Source organism: Trichoplusia ni, chromosome 4, assembly GCF_003590095.1.
Source record: "Trichoplusia ni isolate ovarian cell line Hi5 chromosome 4, tn1, whole genome shotgun sequence".
In the NCBI taxonomy this organism is placed as follows: domain Eukaryota; kingdom Metazoa; phylum Arthropoda; class Insecta; order Lepidoptera; family Noctuidae; genus Trichoplusia; species Trichoplusia ni.
Genome location: NC_039481.1, coordinates 13290634 through 13307275, shown reverse-complemented (window position 1 = coordinate 13307275; position 16642 = coordinate 13290634). Strand labels below are relative to the sequence as shown.

The following is a 16642-nucleotide window of genomic DNA, read 5'->3' as shown; positions in this document are numbered from 1 at the left end:
CTGAACTGATCCTGTTTCGACAAAAAACATATTAATTATGCAATTTGTATCAGTTGCCTATAATGGGTCGGCTCCCGGACTACAAACGGAAGAGTCATTCTATAAGAATTCACTATTGTATCACTTTAATAGATTCCTTATAGAGTATAGAGGTTATTTGTGACGACTATACACTGTTTTGAAGTTACAAAAACCTCTATGAGAAGAGAATTCTTTGTGGACATTAGTCACGGGACTACTATTGGCCGCGTCCCTGTTATACTCGCTCTAAAATATCCAATAGCATTTTGTACGTCGGTAATTACTTGCACCGAACAAAAAATGATAGAAAACAAAAAAGTGTTGGGCAAAAACTACCGAAAAAACATCGATACGCCTACGATAGCTGGAGCGAGGAAAATCGTTGTAAATTAGGTATTCCCTATGTGTTGTTGTTATGTAATACAATGGACATCTGTCGTTCTGTATTCAACCGTTTTTGATAACAGGCTGTATTTCACATGTTTTTAATTTAGGGTTGTTATTAGTCGGTATCGAATCGACGTTCGGTGTTAATGATGACACATTTTAATTGTATGGCAGTTGGGGCGTTAAAAGGGTTATTGTCAACGTTTTTTTTTATGTTCCTGTTTTACGTTGAGACAGCTTATCCTTGTTTCAAAACAGACATATCTAGCGTAGCTATAAAAAAAATTAAACCTTCAACAATTTTTAAAAGCTTTCTGCAAATTACATAATCTGTTTCTTTTCTTTTTATGGAATTTAATCTTTGTGTCGCTCGGCTTCGCAGACGTTCAAGTCACACGAACAAAGTCACCCAGATTCAAATCACGGCATCAAACCCGCGACACGGGTTGCGCAGTGGGTTTGGCGTGGTGATCTTTAACACTCAACTATCCAAGCAGTTGTTCTTTACTTTAGTAACCTAACAGTAGACAGTAATCTCTTTACATCTCAAACTTCAACTTGAATTACAAACTCAGCAGAATTACTCACAATCCTAACAATTAATATGCATTACATTGTGATCAAGTTCTAGCACGACACGACGATAGTTGGGCCCCCATTACACATTCCACAATGGCCCACTCCCCACCTTAATTAATATTAACTGGGTTGCAACGCCCCTACGTGTAAACTATTAAGGGTATGCATCAGACACTGATGAAAACAAACATATGTGACACACGGGGGTGTAGGATGGTTGATCGATAGCATATCACTATTTATTTGCACTTAATTAAAAGTTGTTTTTTTTACCAGCCTCTATGTCCTTGTGTTGGGTACTTGCACTGACACTAATGAGAATGTATGAGCATTGATCACCACGCTTACTGACAAAAACGATTGATTTTTTTATTACAAAATATGGAAACTCCTTCATAACTTTAATCTGGTATCTTAGCAACCATATTGGAAATGATAGCAAAATAAATCCTACGTATAAAATTGGATTTGTTTCATTATAATTATTTTTTAGTTTATAGATAACGTAAATTCTAAGAATTGTTATCAACGGTATTAACTAAGCATTTTGGGTATCAAACAGCGATGCGTTCATTGACACTTATAAATCACCTTTCCAAGTATTGCTGATTACATTTTCCGGTGAGATAGAAATAAAGTGAAATAGTTTATTCTGTAAATATGATGGGTTTATCGATCGTTGAAGTTGGTAATTATTGATTAAGAAACTGGCTACCCTTTATTTCTTTTATTCTTTATTATTTTTACGTTCATTGTGGACATAACAAAAAAAATATTTTTCAAATTTAATTTTAATAAAATTAAGTCATAAAATATATCAAATCCTTAGCAGTAGTTTCGTAAGAAAGAGCCAGATCGCTTTGAACTAGACGGCCAACAAGAAAGAAAAACCAAAATGGATAAAAAATTAAAACATCAGACCGCCTCAAAAACCTAAATATGTATATTTTTTTAGCCAAAATATTGTTTTCCACTCATAATCACACTTATAGACATACAGCCAACAAGTCCGCCATCCAATCCATCAGTGAATCACATTCAAAGTTTCCCGGCATTGTGCTCCTACCTTTGTAGTCATCGACATAACGATTGATTTGGTTCACAAAACGCACATTTATTTGCTATCGTTAAACAATGGCGGCTGGTTGTACAGGTTGCACTGGTTGCACAGATGTACACATGTTTGGGGAATACGATCTCTGGTGTTTTTACTGATTTGTTTAGGGGGTTGATAATGATTGTAATTATTGACGTTTAATCGTGATGGTGGCATACAATGGTCTTTGTTTAAGCTTCTGTGAGTTTTCGTTCCTAAGTTGAGTGTAACTTGAGCTCTCGGTTTTAAATGTGGTAATTTGGACTCATTTTAATCTACAAAACATGGCAGAGTATATTTACTCGTAAATACAGACTTCAAACTCTTTTTGTCATACAAAAAATTTTTTTTTTTATCTGAATTGTAAAATTAATAAATAGGTACTTTTAACGTTCTAGTTATATCAATCGCAAGATGATAAAAAAGACAAATCTAAAAATAACCCCTGTACTTCGATATACTTTAAAAAAGATACCAAAGTATATTTTATCGCTATACAACCTACGTATGTACTAAATACAGGAAGAAAACACCCTTAATACCTTCCCCGATTATAATAGGCCGCACAAACAACACAAATAGAAGAAACGTAGCAGTATGAATAATGTATGCCCTGTATTTGAACGGGACAATACCAGTTTTACGTAAGCCTTGTCGCCCCTCGCTTCACTTGCAAAAGGAAAAACTAATATCGAACGTTGTTGTCTTGCTACAATAGATGGCGTTGGTACGTTAGAATTTTGAACGGTGTCTGTAGAGTTGAGTTTGCAGAAAGTGTTATTTAAGTGTTTTGTCGCGTTAAAAGTGTGCTCATGTTAGTTGCATTAATTATAATAGTACCTAGTTATAATATCATTACAATCACGTTTATGTGAATTCATAAATAATCAACACGCTGATTGCTTGACACACTGCATTTGGCAAATGAAGTTTAAAAATCTGGTAAGAAGTTAACGAGCAAAACAAGCTGACAAATCCAGGAAACGTCTCAAAATAAACAACAAATAAAAACCTAATCATTATTTCATAGAAAAATACATCCCATTTGAAAACCAAACACTCGCGTAAAAAATCCCCATCTTCAATATTAACAAATAGGTGTCTAAAACCGAGAACACACCGCATCGCACGGGCCGAGTTGAAAAAAGCCGAGAGGGGGAAAAAATAGAAAATGTCGTTTCCTCTCGCCGTCACCGCCAGAATGGCCGTGGCCGGTTTTGCTCGTATTTCCATACTCTTCCGCTCGTGTCCTCCCATCCCTATTTCTGGGCGTTTTTAAATTTCGAATACGAAACTGTGCTTACATTTGAGCTGTTGATTATTTTTGAGAATACCCCCGCTGTGTAGCTTCTGTTGGCTGATTGCAGGCTCCTTTTTTATTTCGTCTTTGGAGAGGTTTTATTTTAATTTGTGTTATATAGCTTTTTGGTGTAAGGCGACGGGATGCGACTGGATTACGGGTTTAACTTGTTTTAAATCTGTTTTTGAAACTCAGTATTATTTATTTTGACGCGTTGAACATGCTAATTAGGTATTGAAACGTGGTCTGGATGTTTATAAAGCTCGCCGAGTTCCTAGGATTGCGATTCGTTAGAAGCGTTTTTAAACTTATTATATTGTTGGGAGGCAAAACTGAGCCATACAATTTACAATGGAAAATAATACTCCTTTTGAATTTCTAACAGAGCCGGCTAATCCGACGGTAAATAGGTTTCCATATACTAAAATTGATTCAATAAATCATAATCCAGACGAGATCCACGAATGATCAATTTGCAATCAAATTGAGCCCTTTGAAATCGTAGAGTGGGAGACACCGCTTACCATAACAGTAATTTAGTTGTGCCGAATTCAATAGATTGTGCGAAACAATGGCGTCTTGAGGATCGTAATCATATATTGTAATGGTTATCAAACAAAGCTGTTTTGTTCTTCACAGCGTTAATTTAGAAACGGTAAACCGTAGTTAATGTGGTACGGTTTTGTTTGATTTGTGTAATAGGTGAACTGGGCTAGCTCTCATTTTACGAGAAAGTTTTTATGATTTAATGGTTACGTAGAATTCCTTAAATAAAAAAATATTTCTCCGTTTATCAAAGTAATGGTGAAAATTGGAACTGTTAAAGACATCAGTATTATGTCTCAAGCTTAAGCCAGTAAAAATAGTTGGCAGTTGCGTCTAAAACGAATGTGACATGTCTTGCAAGGAATTAATTCCAGTCACAAGCTTACCTAATCTCTTCGAGATCTCAGAGTTGTGCATCTTAGGGTTATCCTGTGCAATCTTCCGTCTTTGAAGCCTTGACCACACCATAAAGGCGTTCATAGGTCTTTTGATGTGTTCTTCTTGGGCCTTCTTCTGTTGGGGCCCGTTCATGGCGGAGATGGAGCCCATGGAGCCGATGGCGCCCATCGCCGACATGGGACCCATGGGGAAGTGGCCCATGGTCGACCCGAAGCCGGTGCGGTCGCACATCGCACCAGCGGCACTGTGGAAAGTAAACCTTATTTCAATATGTGCTAACTTCAAATTAGAATATTTATCGCATGTTCACTGCACGGATAACAGAGAAGTTGAGAGCGACGCTTCTCGCAGGTTCGATCCCCGCTTAGGACAAGCATTTGTATAATTCACGAATGAATGTCCTGAGTCTGGGTGTATTTATGCATGTTGCATGTTGAATTCCTTAAAGCAGGAGCCGTTTTTTATTAAAAAAATCATAGCTGTTTTGTAATAAAACAGTAAACTATACGATACTCCGTAGTCAACTGCTCTACAATATCACGATTATAATTAAAACCCAAAAAATTTAAAGTGACACCCCTAAAAAATTAATAAACGACAAGTATTAGTGTGTAGGTACACGACCCTAACACGGACCACGTGCAGATTGTAACTTTTAATATGCCAAACAATTATCGTGCCCAAAAATGTGGAAAATATTAATATGGAGGGTGTTATAATGGCTTATGACGCGGGGATGGTTTTAAAGGGCTGGCTCCTGATTGGCTCTCCCCTTGAGACGGAGGTACGAGTACCGAACTAAGTAAGATGGAGTAAGTGAAATGCGCAGTCTGATTGAAGAATTGAAGATAGAAGATCGTTAACTGAGGTGTTCTATTGTAATATTGATATATGTATTTAGAGTTTTGTTTGGCTTAACATAAGAAGCATGGCAGTTCCATTTAATAGTTGTGTTAATAAATAATTTTGTAGGAGAATCGAAAATGGTTGTTATTAGTATTAGTATGCACCAAACATACCTTCTGTTTTTAAGGGAGCTTAAATTGTTTAAGCTTCCTGTAAAAAAACAGTGTCCATAACGCAGATTGGTATATAACATTGAATTTTTCAATTACCAAAAGGCCATATTAAAATGAACTTAAAACATTATAATCAAGACAAAGCGATAATTCCGCCTATTGTTAGTACCTTGTACAATAACTTCCTTTTTCTGTTTATGCTTCCTGAATTTAAGCAAGACTCCAAAGCGTTCATTAATTAAATTATTATTTGGTTAAATCTTTAATAAATTCCTCTCGCAATTGACCGCAGCGATAAAGTGATTAAGTTTAAATTAACCAATGACCACAAAACTGTTAGCCAAACAAACTAATCCCCGGTATAGAAATAAACGGAAACCGCAAAATTTTGCATTTATTATCAAAACACGTTTTCACTTGCACTAAATAAATGATAATTTAATAAAACTAGGTTTTTACTAACTAATACATTGGTAAACTTCAGATTTTTTCTTGAAAAAGCGTTGCGAACAACCTACTTGATTGCTACAGAGCTTTAAAGATTCAATTTCATTATAAGGTCTACAGATTTTAGATTGAAATTGGCATTTTAGAAAACTTTAAATACGCATGTATTGTATATTTGTTGTAATAAACTATTATTTGTTGTTACAAACAAGAAAGTATACCTTACCACTGACCGTAATTATAATTAATGATTAACAAAACACTTAAAAGCTGAACTTCTAGCATTCCATAGCCAAAAGGTTAAATCGGAACCCTATTTCTGGGGCTCCAATATCCATCCATCACCTGGCAACGTGACCGGTTGTTTAGTCGTCTCACAACCCGAAATAGCTAGACAGGCGAAATTTTCGGAGATGGTGTATTTCTAGTAATACAGACGTCGAGGTTAAGCATGATTGTTCAAGTCATAGTTCATTTGTTAGCGGCCGATAAGTTAATTTGTCATCTAATCAATTTCTTTACCTTAAGTCTTTGTGTACGGAGATTTGTAGCGGGTTCGTCTCGCGGATTTTTAGTATTTATTCTGATTGGTTAACGGCAACATTAATTTATGAAGAGTGATTGCAAAACAAAGTTACACTTATCAAAATACAATGTATCAATTATATTCATGGGCACGTGACCATCATAAAACAATGTTAATAGGGACATACTATCCATTGAACGTGACGATACATTTATTAATTAGCTTTGTCTTTTACAAGTAACTAGCTTTTCGGCCGCAGCTTCGCCCGCGTCGAGGTCGGTTATATCGCGTTTTCAAGAGAACTCTTCAAAAGTCCGGGATAAAAACTATCCTGTTCTTTCTCAAGGTCACCTCTATCTCTGTACCAAATTTCATTAACATCAGTTTAGTCGTGAAAGCGTAACAGACAGACAGAGTTACTTTCGCATTTATAATATTAGATGAATAGGAGAGAGTGCATGAGATGATGCTTTGCCCACTGGGAAAGTACAGGTTAGATGTAATAATGTCCCATGGCTGGGCAAATTTTCTTGAACTAAGAAGAACTACTGATCAATTTGCTTGATGATTTAGTAGTTAAGTATTCTACTGGACTCCATTTCGAAATCCAGGTTTCCTTCAGTGATATTCCTAATATGCATATGCTTTTATTATATTAATGGCCTGTTTCAGCACCGCCAAGTAAGTTCCCGTTAAATTACTTGACAGATTTTTTCATACAAAGAATGTAAAATTTTTCAATTTATGTGCCAGATAGCGGATAATCAGTGATTGTGAAACAAGTGCTAAGTATTTTTTATTTATTTAGAATCCATCACAAATAATGGTCACCCTACTACAGTTTACACCGCTAGGACTCATTCGTTCTAATTGTCTTTACCCTCTTAACGCGTGGCGGGGTAAAGTGGATCACTTGACATATTGACTTTGCTAATTTATAATTAACTAGATCACTTACATTCGTTTCGGTAGATAATACTGTATTAGTTTGCTTAATCTGTGCCTTTAACCATGATTTTCTTATCAGGCACAAAAAATTACATCTCAAGAAGACGTCCCTGGATTTCAGAATAAGGATGAGAAGACGTAGTGATTAAGCCAGTTATATTTAATTGAAACAGTCAAAAGCTTCTAAAAAGGAAACCTTTAACGGCCTCTCTTACGACTTGCCAAGCCAAGAGCCAAGATTGTGATTTCGTGAAAGAGAGCGAAGCTATGCGCTTTGTAATGTGGTCTTTCTTCCACTTATGCCTAACTTTAAGAAATAGTGAGAGGCCAGGAGACCATAGTATGTAAAACTAAGATCTAATTCTAAATCATCCTTCATTCAAACTAACATTACAAAGTATACTGTATAGGGTAGGTCTTTGCCAATTATCGATTCGCTTTTCACTACACTACACTGTGATCACATAACACAGGAAAACAGCGACGTGACTCTTTCATGTGTGCATGTATTAGTCACATTTGGGCATGTGTGAGTGACAAAGGGTTATTTTGAGTTTGGAATTACATGTGGAGTTTGACCATGGCCTTTATAGTGGCTTTAGACCATCCAATGGTTTTAGTAATCTGTCTGTTTAGGTTACGTGTGTCTTTTGACTGTCTGATTGTTTTCGGTAATATTTAAAACGGATAGACCGATTTTGAAGATTTGACTGATAGATGACTAAAGTTTTTTTTACACACATTATCTTGCCTGTGAAAAAAGGGGAAAATGGTCAATCCATATTTTATTAAATGATGTAACGGTTTTACTAGTTTCGGACCCAACCTAGACCCAAACTAGTTGGGCTACCTTGATAAATACGCGTGAGTAAACCGTAACATCATTTAATAATGAATCATTCTCACGATAGTTACTTACTATCAAAATCCATATTTTAGAAAATCTTTTTAGAGAAAACACCAGAGAGACGGAAGACAAAGTAAGTCTAATAGGGGTTCCTTTTTGCGTCTAGACGTACATATCCCAAGAAAATCGCATAAGATTTAATCAACAAAATTCGATTCTTATATTATCATATCTTACTAAAGCAAAAACTATTTAGATCATATCTATAGACAAAACACAAATGTAGTTCTCAGAAGGACATATTTGGTTCAAAAAGCTCGTGTTTATCCGTGGAATGTGTCAATATTTGTCACCAAGCCGTGCTACCAGCCCACTGTTGATCTTACTCGGATGCCCGGGGCATTATTAGGTTTTAACAGCAATTAACGAGGCTACTGGTTTGTTTTCTTAGTTTTAAAATGGTTTTTGTTATTGTGTAAGCTGTTGGTGGCCGGTGACTTTTTTGTATTTTTTTCTGATACTCGTGTACAAAATTTACTACATAGTTCTAATTACGACATTAGAACAAAATTAAGCTTGAAGATGGGTCGGTAAATTAAGGAAATGTAATTTTATTTTCTTACTTTTAATTCAGGGATTAGTATTGTTTTACGGTAAATCTATGTCAACATAATAATAAGTAATTTATATCAATATACTAAACCAAAGGCATCTTTTCACAATCTAACTGAAAATCAAACTGATCACAGTAACATGATCTGTCCATCAAACAACAATCCCATTAAACCATACCTACTGTACACCATGTACTTGCTGTACGTTATGTACCTAGCGTACACGGCGTACTGTAAACTACTTAGAGTCGGTAAGACATCGCCGATACAAACATGTCAATTTGTCTTAACAATTATCGTTTCGACGTCGAAACTTTGAGTTTTCGCTTGGACGTTCGAAAAAGGCGTTTGCATTTTTTTTTCTTTGTGAGGCGCGGTTTCCTTTGGTTTTTTAGTCATTGTTTGTATGTGACTCATTCTTGTTTTGAACTATTTACCTGATGTTTTTGAGCTTATGTAATTTATTGCTGTACCTACAGGGACGTGTCAGAATGACAAAATGATGATCAATTATATTGTTTAGGCGTATTCTTATAATAAACATTAACATTTGTTTCGTTTTTCGTAGGACCAATAACTTTGGAATGCAGCTAGAGGCATACTGTTGACATGTCTACAACTTAGGATTTGTCTGGATTTTTTCATTTTATTGAAATAGCATCAACTACCTGCTACGAACATTATTTCAAGCCCTATTTGTTAGTTTAAGTAGATATCTAACTTTCTCGAAAATGTATAGGGGAGATTTTCTATTAACTAAATGAATACCTTCTTTACTAATAATGAATTCACAATAAAAATCGCAGAAACAACCATCAAAATACTAAAAAGAAAAAAGCCGTCAATCTTTTGTCTAAAACACACGTCTGTCAGTAAGTACGTAAGTGAAATCGGCGCTCGTTGGGACTCACTAACACGATGCGCAAACGCAGCCATGATCTACTGTTTGCGAAGCGGCGGCAAGAACACAAGCCACGTTAAAATGTTACCGAGCAACTTACATGTCATGTGTAAACAGAAGACATGCGCAATTATGTTTTCACTTAGTCTTGTCACTTAGATGGTATTTGATGGTATGCTGAAAGGCGCATTCCATTTTATTTGAAACAACATCCACACTGAGTTATTTAATCCTTTTGTCGCATACAGAAGACACCAGACACCTAGACTCTGAACAAGCATTCGTGGATCAAAAATGCTTGTCCTATGCGAGGATTGAACTGGAACGTCGTGCACAGTGGGTTTGGCGTGCAGACCTTATACCACTTGGCTATTCGTTTAAAAGTATTTTTTCACTTCAAGCTTAGACATTTGTATCGGGTAAGGTTAAATGGGTGTACCAAGTATTTAACCAACGATTTAGCCGTGTAGAGAGAAGAGTTTTTTATTAGACTATCCTCCGTGGTCGAGTGGCGTACGGACCAGTTTCAAGGTGTCGCTAGCTCTGAGGTCCCGGGTTCGATTCCCGGTCGGGTCAATGTAAAAATTCTTATTTCTACATTGTCTCGGGTCTGGGTGTTTGTGGTACCTTCGTTGTATCTGAATTCCATAACACAAGTGCATTAGCAACTTACTTTGGGTTCAGAACAATGTATGTGATGTCGTCCGCATTATTATTAATAAAAACAATACGATGTATCTATTGTATTAAAACCTAGGCACAGCGCGCATTAGGATCATTGACCTCAGAATAAGCAGAAAAAAAACATATCTTCGAGATTTTTAACACCGAAATTTATCATCTAGAAAATGATTTTTCATAACAAAAAGAAGGTGAATCCAGCCTGCAATTAATGCCTTAATTAAAAAACACCGCTTAATACTCTACATAGTTATATTTAGGTACATATTAAGCTGAATAACTCATAACAGAATAAAAATTGTCGGTCCATCACAAAGGCTAATCACCATTGTAAATGTGTAAATACGGGGTCTTTATGACCCCAGTCGTAAAGGTGAGGCGATTGTGGATTCATTAGGCCATCAGTTCAGGCCCTAATTGGTTTTATAAAACATTGCCGATTTGTCGGGGGTCAGTCGAGGAATTTTATTTATGAGTTTTTGAAGGAGTTTGAACTTTGTTGAGGGATAAAAAGGGCTTAGGGATATTGTGACCGATTTAAGAATTTAAGGATCGCTTTAAGTCAACTGTCTTATTACAAGTGGTGTGGTGGCTAGTGGTGATGGTCATAAGTCGTCAGAGACTTAAAATTACATTACTGATTGGCCTTACGACATGTGAACATAATTAGGTAAAGGCGTTATGACAAAGATATTGTTCTGAAAAGGGTAGGACGACGATGATGATCTAAGCCAGCCTAAAATGTTTATAATGAATGAATGAAGCTCCATCTAGATCTTGTCTTCTGGTAAAAATAGATTGTTATTTTAACGGTAGGTACTACTATCTACTCTTAAATGAATAGTCCGAAAAGTATGAGTGTGTGGACTTGAGAATATCTTGATAGGAATAATAGAACCCACAAGAATACTGATTTCATACTTGGCCATTTTTTTAACTTCTATTGTTTTATACCTAGTTGCGTTAATTAAAATGAAACGTTCCGTTTAGTTGATTAAGAACTTGATTTTAGATTCTTTTTTGTGATCTTCAACTTTTGTAGTAATAGGCGAGATATTTCTAGACTTCCAGATGACTTGCTATTATTTACGGTATGTACAACTTATTTTCCCAGGGTGCTAGTTCCTAGATTGATAAACACTGAATTTCGTTGGATCCTCACCTAGCTTTTTACACGAATTGTCCACCTTTCTGCTATCCATAACAGTTTCTTTTAGAAAAATTTTATATTTGAACGTCAGCCACTAGCTTCAAAAGCAGGGCTATTTCAGTTTTGGAAAGGAATAGAACTATACTGCGCAACGAAGTGTTTCTTAAAAAACGTCAATAATGTAGAGGCCTATCATCGTCCCTACTAATCCCGACTAATATTATAAATATGCGAAAGTAACTCTGTCTGTGTGTTATGCTTTCACGTCTAAACCACTGAACTGATTTTAATGAAATTTGGTACAGAGATCGAGTTGACCTTGAGAAAGAACATAGAATAGTTTTAATCCCGGACTTTTGAAGAGTACTCTTGGAAACGCGATATAACCGACCTCGACGCGGGCGAAAAGCTAGTATCTTAAATAAGTTTGTTGCAGTACTGGTTGAGCGATTCTGCTCTATGTCGGTTTCTATCAGCTTTCGACAACCGCATAGTGTAAACTAAACGTTTACGAAAACGCAAAAATATTTAATGTAATTATTAATAAGTAATGGTTAACAGCACTAACGGATAAAATTATTGTCTCGTAGATACTTATATATTGAAGGTATAATTTCAGATGATAAATTCTTAATACTTATTGTATAGTATCCGCATACCTAGCTATAACGAGGTAAGTATTAACCTATCCTAGGTACTAAATTACTTAAACTAGGTACCTTATTAGAAGTAAGGTGCATATTATTATTGTCTTTAAGGTACATAACCACAGTATGGGTACTTAAATGTTTATTGCTTTGTAATAGTTTGAAGTATTAAATTGCATTGCAATATTATTGAAAAGCGACATCAAAAATTTGTTATATAGCTGTTCTTAAACTCAACATTTATAATTCAAACTACTTATCCAAGAACAGCGATACAATTTTTTTGGAATTTTTCCTCCATTTTGTTTTAACGTGGCCAACGCCATCTATCAATCTGTTTCATAATCATCGGTCAATGTTGATTTTGACAACGTACTATCTATAATGTTGTCTTGTTACTCTTGTAAGTATGTAGTTACATGCTAATAGATTAAATCAAGGTAATAACTGGTACTAATAAGAAAATAGCACTTATGCGGCACTTGCTGACACTCACGATTGTCAGATATGCTTATTACCCGTTTAAAAAACTTAAAATCTTTGTCTGTTGCATTAGCACTTGACTTACAATCAAAAAATAAACTGGGATTTAGGTAAATACCTGTCAATTAAGTGTTTCTATGGACACCTAGGTAGGTACGTAATTAGTCATGCAGAGGTCTACTTTCATATACCTAGGTACCACGCCAATAAAAAGGTAACTAGTGTACCTACTTAGGTCTACTACCTAATTAGTCTAGTAATTAGTTATGTCAGATCTTTTCAAATCTTAAGTCCTTGATTATTCAAAACAAGAAGTTTTCGGTGAACAATACCGCCTCCGACGGCTGCTCAAGATCGTTTTTTATTCCTACTAGCCTGCCACACATGCCCGTCGTCAAATCAACTCCTATAAGCTAAGGTCTACAATGAAACCAACGAATACCACCGAACATTTCAACTCGGTGTGTCCCAGGACTCCCAGGGGAAACGTTTAACAGCCTTGGAACCCGCAACGCAAAGAAACAGAATAAACGAAGTAAGAAAAAATATATTCTACTTCATCAGATCTCAGGTCTTATTGGACCAGAAGTAAATAGGGAGGTTGATGTTGTACCTGCTTACAAGGAGTATGTAACTACGTAGGTACCTACTGGACAGAGCCCGGTGAAGCCAAAAACCGTTCTGAAATCTGTTAAACTTATAACTTACCTACTTATGAACTTTGGTTTGCCCAGATTTCAGAATGGTCAAAAGAATCTTTTAATACAATCGTCTGTTGTGGAAGAGAAACCCGCTTTGATATCTTTAGTACGTGTTTTTTTTTAATCATTGTGAAGTTTAATTTGATTAGAAACGGATTTTGATGTAGTTTTTTCTTTGTAAAACCAATACATTCGCATATTATTATGTTGGCCTTCTAAAGGAAATATGAGTTCACAATAGGAACGATTACGTTACTTACTTTTTATTAAATGAATTAGATATACAGATATTTTTGTTACACAATCATATTGTCATATTAGATATTTATAACCAATACGTTTAATTATAATCAAATCAATTTAATAATATAAGTACTTCATGATTTATAATACGCTTGACACAAAATTGAAAAGAAGAGATCGAGATTTCCGTTACCTGTTTACATAACTCATCTGCGTAAAGGTGAATAACTTTTATAGCTAGGTAGGTAGGTAAAAACATTGAATAAATAAGACGCGTGCTGCATAATAATATATGAAGCAGGCAAACAAAATAAATAACTATAGATGAGTATAGACACGCCCTGAATTAAATTAACATACGAAGAGGGGTGGCATGCATAGACAACCAAATTGATGATACCTACGTGAAAACCTGTGTACGTTTTCTACTGCTTTAAAATTTATTATGCATGTACAAATAAATAAGAGGTAGGATAATTTAGGAGGTATAATCATAAAATCAGAATATACGTGCATAAGGCGTAACAAGAAGTTGAAAGAATAACACACAAACTCAATGAACTTGATCTACTACGCTGAGTGAAGTCTCGAGGGTATTTTCACTCATTAAACTAAACAAAAAACACAGGAAACTACAACAGTCGTGGAACAAACAGCAAAACAAATCGATTTGTTACAAGTTCATCGACCAACGGCAGAAGTCGACCTCAAGCGAGCATGCGACGGAGATCAGCCATTCAAAAGTTTTTATTATCTCAACTATGTTTACCTCATAAAGTGACCGCTGGCACGTTGGTGTAATTCCAGATCCACGATGAAGCCTTTTAATCACGTGTAAAAAACTCAGTCCCGCCGGCACTACACACACAAATCTCAAATGTAAATAAGTTTAAACAAATTATCAATTAACAACTGTTATCATTGTGTACGTAACTGTTATTACACGATCGATTTACTCGATTTGCGTTATCGTATCGCGTGTTGCGAATCAAACAAGCACGAGCTCCGCGCGTCCGTCGCTCGCTCGACACAATGGCGACAATCGACAATCGCGCACCGCGACTGCGGTGACGCCGCTACCGACAAATCGAGTGATAAACCCGAGCGAGCGGACCAATCGGCGCGCTCCACTACGCCCACGAGTGCGCGTCGCGCCCCGCCATTGGCGAAGCAACTGCCATTGCCTTACGGATGTTATTATGCAGAACGAGACCAACAGTTCGAAATAAGAATTTTAAACGTTTACTAGCCGGGCGTACAATGCAAATTGGTTGCGCGCGCTCTGCTCCACGGTCTCACTCTGATGCGTTGTCTTTTTGTTTATGATGAGTTGGTGTATGAAACAAGAATAAATTCGTATGACAGCCAGCCGCGGTCGTTTCACCTGAGACACTCAATGGCCACTTAGCGTTATTTCGTTATTGGTACAGCTCACTAAGATAACAAGGCGGGCGTGTTATACTGTATTTGTTTTGAAGAAACGTGTTCTGTTCTTGCCTAAACTTGTAGGTGTTAAATAAAATATTTTAAATGTTAAAACAATAACAATTTCTATTTTTACAATTGCATCACCTGTATTATTTTTAAAAAGAAATTACCAAAGCTTATTTATTAATCTGATGACAGTTGGAAATAAACGTCATGTTGAAAATGCTAACAATTTATTATGGCTATTTAACAAATTATAGATACCTAATATTATGACAAATAGTCAATGGTGGGGTCAAACGCCGACCCTGTAAATTATATTTATGTAGCGGTAATTGATCAAATGGGCTATTATATCAATCTGAACAAAGCTGTGGTGTAAAGTCAAACAAGATTTATGTCTTAGAAGAAAATACGTTTCTTAGGTCACAAGTTATGAAAAGAAAAGCATTAATATGTATTATGAATTAATAACAAACTTCTTCTAAATAAATACTTAGAGAAATATTTTAAGTTCGTTTCATAATAGCTTCAAGCATTCTTATGTGTGATGTAACATTAGGATTAAATAAACGAAATGTCGCTGTGACGCTATGAATTTGGATGTTGACAAAAGTTTATAATTTACTTAGTTACTACATTTATTACTTACTGACAAACCAGTCAGTTTTAAAGTGTTAATAAGTCCTTATCTTTTGTCCTTCGATAAATACAAAATACACCTAGGTATAAATCTATATGTGATCTACTATCATTCCAAATGAAAGTTTTCAGGCATATCTTTAAGTAAATCTACAATTCGCATCGGTAATGATATCTTATTAGATTTTTTTTTATTATATTATATTATATCCTGGGACTACTCACGCACGGTTATCTGATCCCAAGCTAAGCAGAGCTTGTGTTATGGTAACCAGACAACTGATAAACTTACTTATATATTTCTAAATACATACATAGGTATTAAAGATAAATTACACCCAGACACCAGAACAAATGATCATGCTCATCACACAACATTTGTCTTGGGCGGGAATCGAACCCACGACCTCCGGTATAGCAGTCAGGGTCACTAACCACTAGACCAATAGGCCCGTCAAATTACAATCACATACATTTTCTGTTTACATAAAGTATAATTGCCTAATCTAAAGGGTTATTTCGATAGCAAACACCAATAAGATCCAACAAGTATTAGTACTTCCCCATTGCTGTTATTAACATCCAAGCTTTTTATGTAAGTAAGTTCTTTATATGTAATTTACTTAGTATCTAAGCAGAAATAAGCCATGTAAATTCCTTTCAGGAATACCTTTAAGAAAACAAATTTCCTATCTCATTACTTACTAGACAATCTCACAACTCTTAGTCACATATTTTACTCCTTTTTGTCATTCTTTTACACTAACGTTTCAAAGAGTAATATTCTTGCAAACATGGATTTAACGAATCATTTGGTTCTTTCAGAAAGGCTTTGTTATAACATTTTCTTAGCCCATGCGGGAAGCAGGGAACCACAGCCAGTGCAGCCTGGTCAATTTGTTATTTTTTTTTGAACGACTCCCGCACTAAGGTATTTTATCCTTGTTTCGCGGGTGTTTCACAAACATACAAATCAGATGCACAAAGACACCCAGAACAAGCATTCGTGGATCACACAAATACGCGGGGATCCAACC

The 16642-nt window shown here is 35.7% G+C and overlaps 1 protein-coding gene across 1 annotated transcript in view; it reads right to left on the bottom strand.

Annotated features, from left to right (window-relative positions):
* Positions 1–14605, bottom strand: part of LOC113493103 (transcription factor SOX-21-like) — a 39573-nt gene extending 24968 nt beyond the window's left edge. Inside the window, exons 1-2 of the mRNA XM_026870923.1 lie at positions 14305–14605; positions 4316–4572 (exon numbers count right to left, since the gene is read on the bottom strand). Coding sequence (XP_026726724.1) covers positions 4316–4572; positions 14305–14309 — 262 coding nt within the window. The 5' untranslated portion in view covers positions 14310–14605. The remainder of the gene's footprint in view (positions 1–4315; positions 4573–14304) is intronic.
* Between the last annotated feature and the right edge of the window lie 2037 nt (positions 14606–16642).